At 37.1% G+C, this 19,637-nt stretch overlaps 1 protein-coding gene across 2 annotated transcripts in view; it reads left to right on the top strand.

Moving 5' to 3' along the window:
- LOC146645351 (metabotropic glutamate receptor 4-like) overlaps nucleotides 1–19,637 on the top strand; it is a 226,903-nt gene that overhangs the window by 164,353 nt on the left and 42,913 nt on the right. For both annotated transcript variants that reach the window (XM_085394975.1, XM_085394974.1), the window contains one exon: nucleotides 11,542–11,677. In XM_085394975.1, coding sequence (XP_085251101.1) covers nucleotides 11,542–11,677 — 136 coding nt within the window. The remainder of the gene's footprint in view (nucleotides 1–11,541; nucleotides 11,678–19,637) is intronic.

The raw sequence follows: 19,637 nt of genomic DNA, 5'->3' as shown, positions 1-19,637 counted from the left end.
CTGATGCCACAAAACACAATCTGTCGGTTCTCTTTATCGGGTTAAAGTTTCTCAGTTACAATATCTAATACTTTACTGGCACTGAAAAGTGAAGTTGTGCAATTCACAAATTTTTTTCTGGACATGCATTTAAAAGTTTAGAAGTTTGCATAATTGGCAAACGAACACATTTTGTGGATTTTATTAAAAATGAGTGAGTGAGTTAATAAAGAGATACCAATTGTTCATGGAGAAATTTAACATTTTCCACATTGTGAAAGTATAAAGATTTAGACCAATATGCTGATGCTAAAGCAAATTTAGAAAATGGGGTATACTTATCTGAGAATAGTTTATCACTGCATCACGGAGAAGGTGCAAGTCTTGGGCTCAGCCAATATAAAGTAAAGCTGCTTAATTACAAAAAAGATGAGGTAGATGGGTCCTGCTGCAGTGTTAGGGTATACTTTTGAACCATAACATACTTTAATAGTTCTGCACATTTCTGAAAGAAGCAAGGATATGTAACATTTTCTGTCACTTGAAATATAATTCTGAAAATATTTGACCATTTGTAATGGGCTTATGTACCAAACCAGAAGCAGATCTCTATTTATATCACTTTTCACTGATGTTCTCAGACTGAAATCTCTTACAAAAGAGCACTTTGCACTATTTATAAGAGCTACAAAATATAATGCATTTACTCAAGGGTAGAAACCTGATTTGCTTTTAAGTAACAAATTCAAAGACATGTCTAAACCTACAGTACATCTGTGCTTTTTAATACTATCATGATACGTGTGTTGATTCCTCTTGTCTTTTCTTGGGGAAAATAGAACTGCAAATGTAACACAGTACTTTATCATGTAAAATTTTCTGTTAATGTGAATACTTAGTAATACTGAATATAAGGCTAACTCTTCAGGAAGTAGGAGAGGACTATTTTTTATTCATTAGAAATCTTGTTTATTAGTAATTGTGTCTTGGAGAAAACTGTTAAAAACAAGCAGTGCTTTCTCATAGCCAAACCCTATACATACTCAGTCACATTTGACACACAGAACAGTGTCAATGTATTGTCTAATAATCAAGCACTTTACTAATTACTGTGCCTCTAGTCCTTCTGTATCTAATTCTTATCAGAAATAGTGTAATTTAGTAGAAAAGAAATCCACAATTTATAGACAAATTAACCAATGAAAATGTGCTGCACCTGCTCCTGAAAAGCAAAGCAAACCAAACACACCATTTATGACATCCAAAGGATCAAAATAACCTACGATTATATGCCAGAAGACAGAATGTCAACCACTATTTCATTTTGAAGCGTGTACCGATTACATAGTCTAACAGTGTGTGTAGGTGCAGGATCATTTTCAGAAATTCTTGGAAAACATAAGAATATGCCCCTCAAGGCCTTCTGTAGCTCTTCACCCAAACCCACTCATGATTAGAGAGCACCATTAATGTTTGCCTTGCAAGAGGAGGCAGTGCATACTTTAAACTCTTCATCTTTGGCTTAGAGATATATTCACATTAGGAGACATGCTATGCAGATTCTCCTTAGTAAGAGGAAAGTCCCGTGTTTGTCAGGTGACTCATTTTACCACAGTGCAGAAAACCTCATTTCACAGTGCTTAGAGGCCTGCCTTTGATTTATAAATCATTTGCACTCAGAAAGAAAATGTCATTCAGTCATTCTCAAATCTAACTCATAGTTACCCCAGAGCCTTTTTATTCAAGATCTGGGAACTCACTAGACGACATGCTATTCAGCAAAACTGCTTAATTAAAAATAAGACAAAGTTCTTTTCTAAAGAGTAGAAACACATTACCCAAATATCTACGTATGGATTTATGCAACCTTCGGTCAAATTGTCAGCTGCATATGGAAAAATAATAATAATAAAAAAAAACCCCCTCAGATTGATACAATTTAGAACTTCACAGTTGCTGAAAAATAGGACAGTGTTGGATTTCTCAACCTCCTGCTGACGCAGACAAATCATTTGTGCTTACACCACCGAGTTGAAATAATCATTTTAATGTATGTCATGGTAGTCAATAAACAGTGCTCTCGCTTGTTCCAGTAGCAATAACATTTCAAAACATATTTCTAAAAAAAATGGATGTGCTGAAACGTAAAACTAGGGTTCTTATGAATATATTTTAAATTTCAAATAGATCAAAAGCCCTACCACAAAATATTTGATATCTGATAATTGTTACTAATTTGACTTGACATTGCAAGTGCCGTGATTACATGATTTCATAAATAATGTAAAACGAATGCAGAGGAAAATAAAAATAAATATTCTTAGCAGTACATCTTCCTTTTGTTGCACATCTTTCTGATTCAGTGGGTACACCACTAACATTGACCCTAAACACTGAATAACCTACTTATAAATAATGAATAAAGGCATTAATAAGTTATTTCAATGATGCTTTTATTGAACAAGGTCAAAGTGTTTTTCGTCCATGTTTATACCTCCCACCCTTTATAACATCTTGTGCTTTCTTTAAAAAGTACACTGCAGTGGAGGCACTGCATGTTTACAGCACGCACTAACTTGAAGAAACAGTGTGGGATGAATAATATGTACAAAATAGCATGTTCTGTCACTGCTGCCCTCTTGCCCTCCATGAGCTTCCCCTGCACTGTGGAGATAAATATAGAGTGTGTCCACTTCCCTCCGGGACTTACAGTGTGCTGATATCAGAGCAAAGTTGCTGACAGATGTTGGACCAGTACTGGTTGCCATTTGGCTTAAGAAAATAGCCATGTCAACAAATACTTTCAGTTGATCCATCAGCTTAGAGGCCGGAGTGTAACAAAAGTTCCACCATGCTGTGGCCTTATATAATACTACTTTCACAGATTGTTAGCAGATTCATCAATACAAGTTTGAGTGGACCTTTTTTGTTGTTGTCGTTGTAATAGAGGCCAAAGATTAGAGCCTTGCAGTCAATTTAGCCACTAGTTGAGAGTACAGCCCCTGCAAATTGGTTCTTTCTATACCTTCTTTTTGATATTTAGGAAATAAAATATATATCTGTACCTGTACCAGGTTAATCATCTTAGTTTAGACTATTTAGTGTATGAATTTTGATAATCAATATGATGTACAGCACCAGTTAAATGGAATATCATGAATTAAGTGAATCAAAGGGGCAATGTGTTGATTCGACATGGTGTGCAAAATGTTTTAATTCTAATTTTTGTCATGCAGTTGGTCAAAGTTGTTTCCGAACATCCCTCTGCTGTTTCACCAAATTGAATTCACCCCCCAAAAAATATTCTAATGGATATTATAACATAAAAACTAGTTTATGTTACAATTTCTTATTTCTTTTTTCTTTTTTAACAGCATATAATACTTTATAACGTGCCTAAGTAACCATTAAAAGAAAAGCAGGACACATTTCATTGCTGACTACAATTCTAACAATAAATGTGTGGCAGGGTTAGATTTCGCGTTGTTACAAAAAGGAAAAGCATGCAACATCAAACATAACTACAGCCATCAAATACATCAAATAGTTTCTGTAAAAAAACAAAACTGATGTCCAGTACAAATGCTGCCAGATCTGTCATGCGAAAGTAGAATGTACTGGCCAACATTACATGAATAAATTCATATAGGCTTTTTTAAAAACATGTTTCAGTATCTATATGTGGCATGTGAATATAGCTTTTTGATAAATCCCATTTAGATTACAACATATTTTATTTGGGGTGTCTTGTGGTATACTATCATTATAGAAAGTACATAACACAGGAAGATACACCACAGTCTTCTTTAATCCAATCTAATTTCACACACCACCATGCAGATGTCTTTCTAATTAACATCAGAGCATATCCCCTTGAGTATGTTTGAAACCCATTATAAGACTACACAGCAATCTGGGAAATTGCTTTCTATCATTTTGTTTCATCTTATGCTTCTTTGATACCCAAATATCCAACAGTACCATTTTAGTAACATGGCATAGATTAGCAACTCTATTGCTACTGGGTTGTTGAAAAATCAAGAACTCAAAATGTTAAAAAGACCTGGCACATTGCTGTGGCTTCTGCTACTTAATTGAATCAACATGATGCTTCAGGGTTTGGACTGATATTTTAACATAAGTCCAAGCTGACATATCCATCATGTCTCAAATGACATGTTTTATCTGGAAGACTTTGGCCAGGGAGTACACGACATTGTTTCATCTATCCAAGTTATACCTGAACTAAAAGATAGTGTTTTAAAGTGTTTTGAAAAGCTAGGTAATGGAAAACTGTCCTATGGCACAGACATAGCAAACTCTGTACTGTGTGTAAACCTTTTAATCATATTTGCCAGTTGTTACAGCTGGTTTAAAGAAACTGTGGGTGTACTCACACTAGGGTATGTGTGCAGTGTCCAAGCACATTTGACCCCCAAAGTTCAGTTTGTTTGACTAATGTATTCATTTTGCTCTATGTGAACAGTGCCCTGGGCCAGGTGTCCTGGCACTGTTCCTGGAGAGTCCTGGCCCAGGGCACTCTGGGACATATTTGTATAAAATATCTACAGTACAGGACTGTCTATTTTTATGGTCTCTTAGTACATATCTACTGTTCTCCAGTATAGATATTTATCTACTCTGACAGAAAAGTCAGACAGAGAGCATGTGTTCACTGAAATCTGAGAGGGGGAACTTGATTCGCACGAGCTTCACACAAAAAACAGTTCAGCCTAATTTTCCCAGCAGTACACAATAGTGAAGCCAGGACTCGTCACAAAATCTAGCCCAAAGCTGCTCCCCGATAATAACCTGATGAGTTATCCAGACGGAGCAAAAAGACATCATTGCGTCTGAAATGAATTTTAAAAGAAGAAACAATGTGTATATGCACACACATACAGTACAACCACATATAGGTATAATAACTAAGACTGCTTTTATGAAATGGGGCAGATAAAAGCTTTAGATATGAAAAATGGCACAGATGCTTGCCATAATCAAGACAAATTGCATTGATAGATAGGGAATAGGGGCCATTCATCTTCTTCCCCCAAATAAAAAAGCCATTCATGTTCATGTGCAGTCTCTGTCATGTACCGCGTATACACTTAGTCAACATGTTGTTCCTTTGTAATGTTTTACACCTGGTACAGGCAGGAGTTGTCTTTAATTCACCCAATCTACTGAAAATAGCAAAAATGGAAGAAATCTGTTAGTCTGGGCCATCTCTGCAGCTCTGCAGTATATAATAATTATAATGGGATATTATACTGTAATTGAACCCCTGAAGAGAAATTCATTTCCTTTCATCCCGTCAGACCTGCACACTGAGGTGAGTGCACAGCATCAGTGACAGAAAAGCACCTCAGGGACTTTGGGGTGGGAGATTTAGAGTCTTGCTCCAGGACACTTTAGCATGGTGGTTGCTCTAACATGGGACTGAATGTGAGCCTTTTCAAGCAGGGTCAGTCCCCTTAATGATTTCAGTGCGAGGTTTCCCTCTTTCTCTTCCCAGTGCTTCTCTCCCTCACACTCACTCACTGCATTCTGATAAGACAGGAGAAACATTATCTGTAAAAAGAGATAATGTACCAATAACAAAGCGCTGCAGCTCATTTATAGTAACATTTTACACCACTGAATGGTCACGATTCTACCTGTACTCTTCTTTTTCTAGCTTAGAACCAATTCCATCCATCCATTTTCTCTCACTGCGCCGGTTTAAAAGCAGGACACTTTGCCAGTTTATAGCAGGCTTCTGGTGAACTGATTTGCATAAATCATGTTGTTTACAATTTACTAAATCAATGGGGTATTTTTTTTTTAATCTCTGTGTACAGGTATCACCATGGGCTGGTTTTGTTTTTTTTAAGTTTCTTAATTCTTTGATCTCATGTGCCATTATCTGGTTGACGTAAACCACCGTGATCACACTACGGAGGCAGAGCATTGCTGATCTTTAGAGACTACTGGTCAGCACCATGGCTATACAGAGAACTAATAATGGAACAACACTGCTGTTCAAAGCAGATGGGATTTCAAAGCTCTGGTTTTGTAATTATTAACTGATTGTGTATGTAGCCTAATAAATAATTTGCTGCCATGCAACAAAGCACCCAGGGTGTTGATGTATTCATTTAACACTGAAAAAACTGTCAAGTATCCATTGATAGAAATCGGCTCAACGTTAAAACTATAGAGGAAAAATTAGTTTGGTGATATTTCTCTCTATTTTCCTTGTGTATTTCTATCCTCCATATGAAAATGATGTCTGTTTGGTTAGGGCATCCCAATAAACTTAGTGTTTATGTACCTGCATCTTTGTCACGCTGCCAGCCTGGGGCTATTTTGTGCGCTTCTGTGCTACTCTTCACCAGCCACATGAGCTGAGCTGCAATCAGCTATGATGGTGGGGAATATTTAATGTTCATGGGAGCAACGTTTTTCCCACGGGTGTCAAATGAGAGGGAATATTAGTGTTCCGAACTATTAAGGGAACAGAGACCAGAGCTGACAGTGGAAGACACAAGAGGAGATCAGCAGTCTCCTGAGCAACGGATATTTTTAGAGGTGATTTTTCAATTTGGCTCAGAAGTTGAGAATTGTATAGGATAAGTGTTAGGAAACACATACAGCTCTTGAAGGTTTTCACAGTAGCTGCATCAGAAGTAGGAGCATTGCATCTGGCGTGTATTTGAACATTTGAAAGATTCATCAGGACAGTTACAACACTGAAGGTCAGTGTTTGGTGTTGAAACCCAGCAGTTCAGTCTCTTTCGCTCTTTCACTGATTGTTATTGTACAGGTAGTTTTAATGTAGCCAACAATAAAATGTAACTATAATTCAATATGTACCTGGAGAAGTACATTTCATCGTTTTCATAGGATTACTCTACAGTTGCATTTAGTTATTTCATAACTGTCTCTGCATGTTGTTGGTCAGCTTGCTGAGTTTAAGGAAAGTGTTGAAAAGTGGTGTACAGATAAGAAGGGGCCAGTCCTTCAAGGCATCCCTCTAACTACATCCTGTCTGATAGCAAGATGGAATCAGGCGAGTAGTTTATTGAAAAATCTGATTCTTGTAGAGACTGGTCTAATTTAATAATATTAATATAAAATTTGCAATAAGCAAGACCTATAATTAGGCCAATTAAAAGCCACTTAGGTTGTGTAAAAATACCATTCATGAACTGCCTGGCATAGCTGAATCATATATTTATATATAAATATATTTCTCTGCATTAGTCTATAGTCTTTTTGGAAAATAAAAAAAAGTATCTTGCTCAGTGGCTGCTTCCGTCTTAGGATTTGAGCCATGACTAAAGATATTAGTCAAATAACCATATCTTTAGTCATGTTATATAACAGTAGTAAAAAGAAAAATAAAGAGGAAAAAAATCAAATGCATAGATAAATCAGTGGTGAAATAAACTGCCATGTGTACCCTAGCGCTAACAGAGTTACACCAGTGGCCCCGTGGAGGACCCAGTTTTGTGCACGTCCGGTCCTTCTGGTATTCTCTGTGCAAGTTAAACAATGCTGCAGCCTGCCGCTGTGATGTGAGAAGAGAAGAAAAGGAAGGGATGAGTGCTCTGCTTCGATATAGCAGATGTTGTGGGAATGGGGGACTGAAGTACCAGTGAGGCAAAGACATAGAGTCTAATGATTGATAGAGTCTCTGAGAGCCGAGCTGCTGCAAAATTTCCCATGTGATGTGAGTGTAACGACAGCGAGTTACGCAGATAAACCTCTGTTTCACTTTAATCAAAGACTGAACCGTCAGGAGCTTTTATTTTGTAAAAAGATACGTAAATATCATGACTTATAACATACTGTACAACCTTTCCTACATACTTCTAAATATTTGATTCCACTTACCGTTCACTAAAACAACCCTAGATTTACACGCATTAACCTTTGTAGATCCATGATTAAAACTACAGGATGGGAAGCACAAAGAGAGACTGTGAATAACCATTAGAGGTTCATGGTTCACTACTTTCAGTACTGATTGAAGCCAGCAATGCCATTTCAGTTTTTAAAATTGCATAGTGTAACTCTGACTCTCTGTCTTTTTGTTAAAACTGAGGACAGAGCTCATCATCGGCAACAGTCAGGTTTCTTCATGCTCATAAAGAATGCATTTCCTCCATGACAGTAAAACACATAGCAGGAGCCATCTGAATCTCCTGCAGATTCAGAACACTAACTACTTTTAGTGAAAACCTACTCTTAAAGACAAACTATAAATGGACCAAAATGGACTGACAACCTGTCAACATTACTACAAACTCCAAATCCTCTCCTTAAACACATCTAAACACAGATCTGTCACTCCACTATTACATAATGAACTCGCCCTTTTATTCAGGCTAGTACACTAACCTTGCCCAGTGGTTATCTACAAGATTTACTTCTAGGACTGCAGTTATACTGACTAAACAGACTGATGACAGTTTGGTTAACAAGGCTTACTGAGAAGACATTTTCAGAAATATTACAATATCATAACTTCACATCAGATTTTGGCAACAACAGAACAGCCAGTATTGCTCGCTACTATAATCAATATTGAACAACTATGTGAAACGTGTTTAAAGAAAGTCTTCCAGATCACTTTGTGAGCAGTGTGCTCTAACTGCTCACAAAGTTTTATTGGCTTGATAAAGTAGTTTGTTGTGTAATCTTGCAACACCAGACAGCAAACAGATGGCTTTGAAAACATGCCTATGCCACCTTGCCTGAGTAATCATTACTCTTCACAGAGAAACCTACCTTACAACGTGCTCAAAAGCCAAAGCGTAAAATAAATAAACTTAACTTCACCTGCCTAAATATAAATTAGGAGTGTTATGATGATGTGGAGTATAATGCCATCTGCTTTGGAAGCTTTGAAATTCCAGATTACTAAATGATGACTCGGTTAATTGTGATATTCAAGTTGTGCTTTTTTGGCATGTAAAAACAAGTAAATTAGATGTTCAGATTTGATTGAACTATTGCTTGAGTGCAGAAGGAAACATTACTTAACAACAAGACATCAACCAGTGCACACAACAGGATGAATCTGTTTCTCCAGTAAAAGAACTTCTAATCCATTTACTGAAAAGGGAATTTAAATGTAAGCCGGAACTGCTGTGTTGCACTCATGACATGCATGACCAGCAGAAATCTATACATGAAAAACAAGAAAAGGTTTCAGTAGAACAGCATTGTTATATTTTCTCCAGGATAAAATAAAACAATAGTGCAAGCCAATGACTGATCTCCCGTTTGACTTAACCAAATGTGACTTTTTGTAACCATGAGTCAAGTAGCCCAACGTCATTCATTTCGTGGCATCCTCTATTTTTTACTGATATTTCCACTTTCACAACCTATTAGTAACTGAGCAGGGGCAGGTTTTGTTTTATGGTGTGAGTATGACTGCTATGAACTGGACTAGGGGGGTATTATTTCTGCATTGATTGCTCATTGGGCGGGCTTTGTACTGGGTCCCGAAAGGGAAATTCATTAGCATGTGCATATTCTCCGTGGCATTTTGGCAGGGTGACAAAACAGTTATCCTGAAATGTTGCATTGGGAGTTAAACAGCCTTAGCTTGTTGGTAACCAGGGGACATCCCCTCTTGCCTTTAGATTTGTGTTCAATAGAATGTAAGAAGGTGTGGATGCTCTTTAAATTGATCCATGGAGAATTGCTGTAGCTATAAATTGGTACATATATTCTTTCATGATAATTTCCTTGGCAAAACCCATCAGCCATTCCCACATTGTTGCAATTTCATCATGGCTGCTGATGAAATGGATTCACCCTTTACAGTCCTCAGTTAATACACAATTCTAATCTCATAAATCTCTTTTCTTTGCGTTTCTTTTTTTTTTGGTGGCTCAGAAGTTAGAGTGTGTTGTTTGCTGTTAAGAAGGTTAGTGGTTTGATCTACAGTTTCTACATCTATAATTTATGTTAAAGTGTCTTCGGGCAAGCTAAAGAAACACAAGTAGCGCTTTATTCATCCATTTGGGTTTGCATGTGTGCATGTGTCTGTGATTGCAGCTTGTAGTGCAGAAAGCGTTTCAAGTGCTGTCGGAGTAAAAAAACATTATATTATAGTCCATTTACCATGGAATAAACTAGGAAAGGGAAAGCTGTTACTAACTAACAAACCAAACTAATGTGATAGTCTAGTTACATGGTTTAAATCTGCTGTGAGACTGAACGTCTCATAGCAAGAAGGTCTGAATCTGAGAAAGGCCTCTTTATTAGGTTGATTAGTGATTCTAAAAAAAATGTTGGTGTGACAATAAGTGGTTATCTGTCACTCTGGTAACCTCTCAAAAAATTACATTAAAAAAAATTGATGACAGGGTGTACACCAGCATGAGAGAGTTGAGCCAAGGATAGAAAAAAATCTTTGTGCATTGAACACATGAAAATCACCAAATTAGACAGGAACAAATTGTCACCAGTTGAATGTTAAAATAAGATAAGATGAGATACCTTTATTAGTCCCACAAGGGGAAATTTCATTAAACTATTTGTATGTGTCCAAGTGGTAAAAGAATAATCCTTCCACCTGCACAGCACTAAGCAGCTGCACTGTCATTCAACCGTTAGAGCATCATGTACTGTGTCATTAAGGTCATCTTGTTTTACGTAGAACCAAGACAGTCCACATTTTTTAAATAAAAGTAAATAAATGAGGAGTAAAAAGAGTTTGAAATTTACTGCAAAATTTCTACCCTTGAAATGTATTCAGTGGTTAAAACTTTTTTATTAAAACTGTTGTTTTCTAGGATGAAATAAAGGCCAAATTGGCCAAAACTTCAATAAGCTAATGGGATTTTTCAAATTATTAGCTTCAAAGAGTCAGCGATGCAAATTTCAATACTGCATCCAATTTTGAAACAGCGTTTCAGTTTTCCGCTTCACTATGCCTAAAATATAACAGCCGGAATTTGCTAGTTGCTTTTGCTGCTGGTCATTATCTAAATAGATAACTAATCAATATCACAGGACAATCTTGTATATTACCCCGAAACAATTATCTGACTAACTGAATTGGAAATTGAAGTAACGTATTTCATTTCTGTTTCTTTTTTTCTACTTCCCTTTCAAACGTGGTACAATCCTGGGACAAGTACCAGATTTTTTTTTTAATTGAAACAATCCATGTAATAGAAAAAAATGCAAGAACAAAAGGAAACAGTTCCCAGTTAGAAAATGTATGTAGTAGCGAATGCTACTGCCCCCTGGTCTCACTGTCAGAATCATAACCTGAATTGATGGTTAGTCCCGTCTCCAAAATGCCTTCTTTTTGTCCAAGGAAAACCTTTTTTTTAATGCCTTGCATCCCTCATTCCGTGAAATATTGCACCAGTGCACATTTAATAGTGCATTTATCATAAAAAAAAGTCCAGAAGATTGAAAAAAAGATATGGGTTAAAAGAAGACAAAGGCATAATTTGAGTTAAATTGCATCGTAAACATGTTCTCCTAATGAAACATTTGGAAACATTGTTTTTGTTTTGTTTGTTTGTTTTTTTCCCCCCCAATCAGGTGGTTTGTGCATTTCCCAGTCAGTGAAAATACCACGTGAACCAAGATCTGGAGAGTTTGACAAGATTATCCGGAGGCTGAGTGAGAACCCCAATGCTCGAGTAGTCATTATCTTTGCCAATGAGGATGACATCAGGTGAGTACAGCAGAATCCTGAGTACTGTCAAGTAACATAATGTTTATCCAGACTTATCTCAACTACTGTTTTTAACACTTGCTTAACACCACATACCTATTTTTATGTCATGGGAAATAAATTTAAAAAAGATATAGTTCTTCAAGAAATTCAAAGCTGCACGACGAGCAGGCATGTGTTAAATCAGCGGGCTAATTAGCAGGTAGCTCAGTAGGTACAGTGGCCGCCCCATGATTGGAAGGTCGGGGGTTTGAATCCACTGAATGGCTACCCTGAGGTACCCCTGAGCAAGGTACCGTCCCTACACACTGCTCCCCGGGCGCCTGCTTAGTGGCTACCCACTGCTTCACTGAGTGAATGGGTGAAATGCAGAGAAAAACAAGTAATTTCCCCACGGGGATCAATAAAGTATATATCATTATTATTATTATTATTATTATTATTATTATTATTATTATTATTATTATTATTATTAAATCAGAGGTTCCCAAAGTATGGGGCCCGTTGGGAGCACGCACTGGGCTCTCCAAATCACGGACCTACAGAATCCCACATTCTTGATTTTTAGTTCACAAACACTTCTTGTAATTACTAACTACTCCTGACATTTTGGAGATGTTAGCTCTTTATTAGGGGTGCAACGATACACAAAATTCACGGTTCGGTTCGATACTTTGGTGTTACGGTTCGATATTTTTTCGACACAAAAAATGTTCATGTCTTTTTAATTTGTCATTTATTAAAATTATAAATATTTATATTTTAATTCAAAAGTACAGTTTTTAAATTCAATGTTGCTGAAACAACAAAATAATAAAAATAAATAAATAAATCTATCTGATCGAGAAATCACTCATCTTTGGAAAAGAGTTTATAACAGAGAAATGGCTCTTTCCAAAATAAAAGCTATACTATACGCTTCTTCTGGGCTATATTCTCAGCAGCATATTAAACATATCATGTCCCCATAAGGAGAATCATGTGCTAACGGCTGTCTAAATGACTCGGGTAAAGTTTGTAGCATGAGTGCTTGTTGTTTTTGTCTGCTTCCACTTGTCTTTGCACTACGATGATGTCGGCGTAAATGTGCAGTCATATTCGTTGTGTTCCCACTAGTGCTGTCAGCGTTAATCTCGTTAAAATGACATTAACGCCATAATGCGGCAAATCTCCGTTAACGAGTTACCACGGATCGCCCCGTGCTTGGGGCTGGACGGCGTCAACACGTTAACAAGCTAACTGTGCTAACGCACTAGTTCCCACCAATTGAGCATTGCGTGGCACATCTGACATACTGTTTTACTTTTGTCCATGACGCGCTTACCATCAGGGTCATACGTCACATGAAAACCAAGATAGTTCCAATCGCCAGATCTGAAAGAGGGTGGGGGAGGTTCAATTTCGGGTAGCGTTGAGGCAGTTGCCATGTTGCAACGAGCTTAGCTTCTGTCTTGCTAGCTTGCACTGCGCTCAGTGGATCTGCGCTCAACAGTGCAGCCTAGGCGGAGTAGTCGAACGCAGATCCACTGAGCGCTCAACACAGACAGCATCCTCAGAAGACAAGTTGATAAAATAAATAAAACATTTTGTATTGTTCGATGCATATTCATACCGAACCGAAAGCACTGTATCGAACGGTTCAATATCGATACGAGTATTGTTGCACCCCTACTCTTTATACAGTAAAGTTACAGTGGGATACAAATGATATCAGGCTGATCCTGCTGTAATTTGTTCCCCGCTTCATATCACGGACAAACAGCATCCCACAGTTGTTTATGTTTTTGAACCCATTTTGCACAGAGGCATTTTTTGAAAAATGTATTGATAGCAATGTTGAATATTATTACACAGGAAAAAAAACAAAAAAAACCCAGCTACACGTAAAATAATTACACTGCCTTTTAAAATAGAGGGACATTAACTGTGTGTGTATATGTAAGCGTGTAAAAACGGAAGATAGTAAGGTTAACAGTAACAGTATTTTGTCTCTGCCATTCTGCAATTCATCTCATGTAAACAATAACGTGGCGCACAGCGTGACATGAAAAAAGGCACATACCTTTGACGTTGCGTGACAAACTCTGTATTCCTCGTCCACACGTAAACGCAAAACCTGACTTTTAAAAAATCTCAATTTGATTCGAAATTGATTCGAAATGTCGTTTACGTGTGGACAAAAGGCCCAAACGCATAAAAACAGCTGCACTTTCAAAAATACCTGTGTAGGTGTGGACGTAGTGTAAAAGAGTTAGTAGTTTATTATATTGCTACCTGTAATTTATTGCAGTTTACTTTTGTTTAATTGTTTACTAAATGTTTGGGTTGTGAAATAAACCGCAATGGAGTTTGAAAACAAAATATGGGTGTGTGTGGTTGGAGGGTTTGTGCTGGGGGGGATTTTTCTGGTGAAACAAAGGCGGCCCAGCATAAAAAGTTTGGGAACCACTGTGTTAAATACTGCAGACTGTATTAGAATGTGTGTTATAGATTTATTGATTATATTACCTTTCTAAATATAATGTCCTACTCAGATGCTGATATTTATGAGTTACAAATCTGAAATCTGGTTATACTTGAATATGCTCAGTTCAACAAAATTCTATTTTTTTTGTATAGCTCACCAGACTGAGAGCCTATTAGAAAACATTTGGCGATAGTGAGGAATGGAAACCCCCCACCCCCACACACTTTTAGCAGGAAAAATCTCACAGACTGTGGGTGAGGGAGCACAAACTTCCTCTGTGTCTGGTCAGAATGAGGGAATAGCTAAGAGAAAAAAATAAACAGCATAGAGAATCAGCAAACAGGGCAAAGCACAAAAAGAAGGCAAAGTTAATGACATGCATTACTGATTTTCAAATGCACAGGAAGTGAAATAGAGGACAGGATCAGAGAGGTGTTGAGTGCAACATCAGAGGTCCCTCAGTACCCTTGGTCTTATACCAATGCTGTCATAGCTACAAGAGACAAATGAAATAGTTAAAACAAAATCTAATCATGAGTATCTACATTTATTCGAGAATTTTGGTAAAATATAATGGCTGATGGCTGATTTTAAAATAGAAATACATGAAATAACTTGCTAGTTACCGGAATCAGATGTTTTTTAGCTGATCAGCCATGACCAGTTACAGCCCATTCAGCTGAGTGTATAGTCAATTGACTATTGATCTGCCGTAGCTAGCATGCACCTGGCCAGAAACATTACTACTGCATTGCCTCCATTCAGACCACATCAACTTGACTGTTCCACTCAGCAGCAAAATGCTGTGTAAGCTCGTGATTAAATATAAACAAGATATTACAAATGTAACATGCAAAGGGCTGTAATTGTATCTGGCGGCTGTAAAATGCTAATGCAGTAGCCGATAATTGCTTAGAGTAGCCTCTGCTGTTTCCTCATTTTCAACTCTCTGCCAATCTATGTATAAACTCAGTCAATCCTCACTCTTTATTGTGTTGTAATAGTTTAATTTAAAGTAATTGGTGTTCAACATTTATTAGCTCCAACTCGTACATGATGTACTGAGCTCACACAGCGCTGTTTGAGATACACAAAAAAGCTGCACACGGTGGGTACTAACACCAACATCAAAAACCATGTTGGAGATGTAATTATAGAGCAAGCCGTAACATGTAAAATTTGTTAGATAAAGTGAAATTCATTTTTAATTAAATCGTATTTGAACAAATGGCTCGGTAAAGTAACTTGGAGCACTTTTTTTCAGAGAATTGTTTTGACTGAAAAAAAACATAGAAGGAGAAAATTGTAAAATTGTAAACTGTAAAAATGTATTGAATCACCAAAGTTTTTATCAAGAATAAGTCTGTACATCTAAATATTATATATGTTTACTAAAAAAGATATAAACCTTTCACAGCAAAATGTTTTTTATCCAGCTACGTTTATTTATCCCTTTCAGGTACAGGTTACTTTGCAAGCCCAGAGTTTCTATATAAAGGGTATAACAACATACAGCATACCCAACAAAACCAGTCAGGTTTGTTAATGCAGCAATGAATGGTGATTCTGTATCACAAGTACTTATATACTTAGTGTGTCAGGGAGGGATTGACTACTTTGCTTCATTTTATGATAATATTTTCAAAATAATTTTGAATATTTCGTCCATTCACCCATATCCCTTCTATCCTGGTAAAGCACTTTAATCCAATTTGGCATCTGTTCTGCTGTCCCCAACTATTACAGCATACAACAGTAATGTTAAAAGTGTCCCCGCTTTTATTTGCAGGGAAACAAATGTATCAATTACAATGTATTATCTACTATCAAGATGAATTAAATTAAATAAATTGCTGTAGGCTGAATTAAGAAAGAAAAAAAACTTGTGGCTTTGTAAGGGGAAATGTTTCCCTGCAACCATTCAGTAGGCCAGTGTATTCACAGTGGAAAAGGGCAGTGATTTGGGGCAGTCTCTTGATAATGACCGGGGCAGACGTCCCAGTGCTCATTGACTTAATCCGGTCCTGATAACGGGTAATAGTCTGGATATATAGTAATTACAGAAAGCCAGAGGGATCACAGTACGGCATGCCTTCTCTATCCTTGAACTCAGGCAGTGTGAGCCTTCAGAAGACTAATAGGAACCCAAAATTGCCTACAAAGAAGGTATAGGAGACTGTACGGTTTTGATGAAGCCCTTTAATATGATACAATAATTATATTACACTGCTATTTCAAGGTCATAGAAGTATAAGAAATAATATTTGCTGGGTAGCCTTTCACAGTCTAGATAGGTAGGTATGCTTGCACAATATAGAGATTACTCTGTGTGGAAATAACATGACCTATGTAGTAAATACATACATATAAAACTAATAAAATTAATTGTCACTGTGTTAGCCCTGCGACAGACTGGCGACCTGTCCAGGGTGTACCCCGCCTTTCGCCCTATGACAGCTGGGATAGGCTCCAGCGCCCCCCGCGACCCTGAAAAGGATAAGCGGAAGCGAATGGATGGATGGGATGTAAAAATGTAACATTGAATTTTATTAATTGGTTAGTTTGTGCATCATTTTGTCATTTTCAACACCTGAAATTTATGTTTGACTTTACCACAGGTAAATAAAATTGCAGTGCTTCTATAATAAATATGTTTACATCAGCACTAAATTAAACGGCAGTGTTTAATGTAAAATGTGACCAAGTGATCAAAAAGCAAGAAATGTGTGGACGTAGTGTAAAAGAGTTAGTAGTTTATTATATTGCTACCTGTAATTTATTGCAGTTTACTTTTGTTTAATTGTTTACTAAATGTTTGGGTTGTGAAATAAACCGCAATGGAGTTTGAAAACAAAATATGGGTGTGTGTGGTTGGAGGGTTTGTGCTGGGGGGGATTTTTCTGGTGAAACAAAGGCGGCCCAGCATAAAAAGTTTGGGAACCACTGTGTTAAATACTGCAGACTGTATTAGAATGTGTGTTATAGATTTATTGATTATATTACCTTTCTAAATATAATGTCCTACTCAGATGCTGATATTTATGAGTTACAAATCTGAAATCTGGTTATACTTGAATATGCTCAGTTCAACAAAATTCTATTTTTTTTGTATAGCTCACCAGACTGAGAGCCTATTAGAAAACATTTGGCGATAGTGAGGAATGGAAACCCCCCCACCCCCACACACTTTTAGCAGGAAAAATCTCACAGACTGTGGGTGAGGGAGCACAAACTTCCTCTGTGTCTGGTCAGAATGAGGGAATAGCTAAGAGAAAAAAATAAACAGCATAGAAAATCAGCAAACAGGGCAAAGCACAAAAAGAAGGCAAAGTTAATGACATGCATTACTGATTTTCAAATGCACAGGAAGTGAAATAGAGGACAGGATCAGAGAAGTGTTGAGTGCAACATCAGAGGTCCCTCAGTACCCTTGGTCTTATACCAATGCTGTCATAGCTACAAGAGACAAATGAAATAGTTAAAACAAAATCTAATCATGAGTATCTACATTTATTCGAGAATTTTGGTAAAATATAATGGCTGATGGCTGATTTTAAAATAGAAATACATGAAATAACTTGCTAGTTACCGGAATCAGATGTTTTTTAGCTGATCAGCCATGACCAGTTACAGCCCATTCAGCTGAGTGTATAGTCAATTGACTATTGATCTGCCGTAGCTAGCATGCACCTGGCCAGAAACATTACTACTGCATTGCCTCCATTCAGACCACATCAACTTAACTGTTCCACTCAGCAGCAAAATGCTGTGTAAGCTCGTGATTAAATATAAACAAGATATTACAAATGTAACATGCAAAGGGCTGTAATTGTATCTGGCGGCTGTAAAATGCTAATGCAGTAGCCGATAATTGCTTAGAGTAGCCTCTGCTGTTTCCTCATTTTCAACTCTCTGCCAATCTATGTATAAACTCAGTCAATCCTCACTCTTTATTGTGTTGTAATAGTTTAATTTAAAGTAATTGGTGTTCAACATTTATTAGCTCCAACTCGTACATGATGTACTGAGCTCACACAGCGCTGTTTGAGATACACAAAAAAGCTGCACACGGTGGGTACTAACACCAACATCAAAAACCATGTTGGAGATGTAATTATAGAGCAAGCCGTAACATGTAAAATTTGTTAGATAAAGTGAAATTCATTTTTAATTAAATCGTATTTGAACAAATGGCTTGGTAAAGTAACTTGGAGCACTTTTTTTCAGAGAATTGTTTTGACTGAAAAAAAACATAGAAGGAGAAAATTGTAAAATTGTAAACTGTAAAAATGTATTGAATCACCAAAGTTTTTATCAAGAATAAGTCTGTACATCTAAATATTATATATGTTTACTAAAAAAGATATAAACCTTTCACAGCAAAATGTTTTTTATCCAGCTACGTTTATTTATCCCTTTCAGGTACAGGTTACTTTGCAAGCCCAGAGTTTCTATATAAAGGGTATAACAACATACAGCATACCCAACAAAACCAGTCAGGTTTGTTAATGCAGCAATGAATGGTGATTCTGTATCACAAGTACTTATATACTTAGTGTGTCAGGGAGGGATTGACTACTTTGCTTCATTTTATGATAATATTTTCAAAATAATTTTGAATATTTCGTCCATTCACCCATATCCCTTCTATCCTGGTAAAGCACTTTAATCCAATTTGGCATCTGTTCTGCTGTCCCCAACTATTACAGTATACAACAGTAATGTTAAAAGTGTCCCCGCTTTTATTTGCAGGGAAACAAATGTATCAATTACAATGTATTATCTACTATCAAGATGAATTAAATTAAATAAATTGCTGTAGGCTGAATTAAGAAAGAAAAAAAACTTGTGGCTTTGTAAGGGGAAATGTTTCCCTGCAACCATTCAGTAGGCCAGTGTATTCACAGTGGAAAAGGGCAGTGATTTGGGGCAGTCTCTTGATAATGACCGGGGCAGACGTCCCAGTGCTCATTGACTTAATCCGGTCCTGATAACGGGTAATAGTCTGGATATATAGTAATTACAGAAAGCCAGAGGGATCACAGTACGGCATGCCTTCTCTATCCTTGAACTCAGGCAGTGTGAGCCTTCAGAAGACTAATAGGAACCCAAAATTGCCTACAAAGAAGGTATAGGAGACTGTGTGGTTTTGATGAAGCCCTTTAATATGATACAATAATTATATTACACTGCTATTTCAAGGTCATAGAAGTATAAGAAATAATATTTGCTGGGTAGCCTTTCACAGTCTAGATAGGTAGGTATGCTTGCACAATATAGAGATTACTCTGTGTGGAAATAACATGACCTATGTAGTAAATACATACATATAAAACTAATAAAATTAATTGTCACTGTGTTAGCCCTGCGACAGACTGGCGACCTGTCCAGGGTGTACCCCGCCTTTCGCCCTATGACAGCTGGGATAGGCTCCAGCGCCCCCCGCGACCCTGAAAAGGATAAGCGGAAGCGAATGGATGGATGGGATGTAAA

The sequence above is a fragment of the Rhamphochromis longiceps genome, linkage group LG20, assembly GCF_057381845.1.
Source record: "Rhamphochromis longiceps isolate RC_006_pf linkage group LG20, R_longiceps_female_GT1.1, whole genome shotgun sequence".
Taxonomy (NCBI): domain Eukaryota; kingdom Metazoa; phylum Chordata; class Actinopteri; order Cichliformes; family Cichlidae; genus Rhamphochromis; species Rhamphochromis longiceps.
This window is presented reverse-complemented; position numbering and strand designations above follow the sequence as displayed.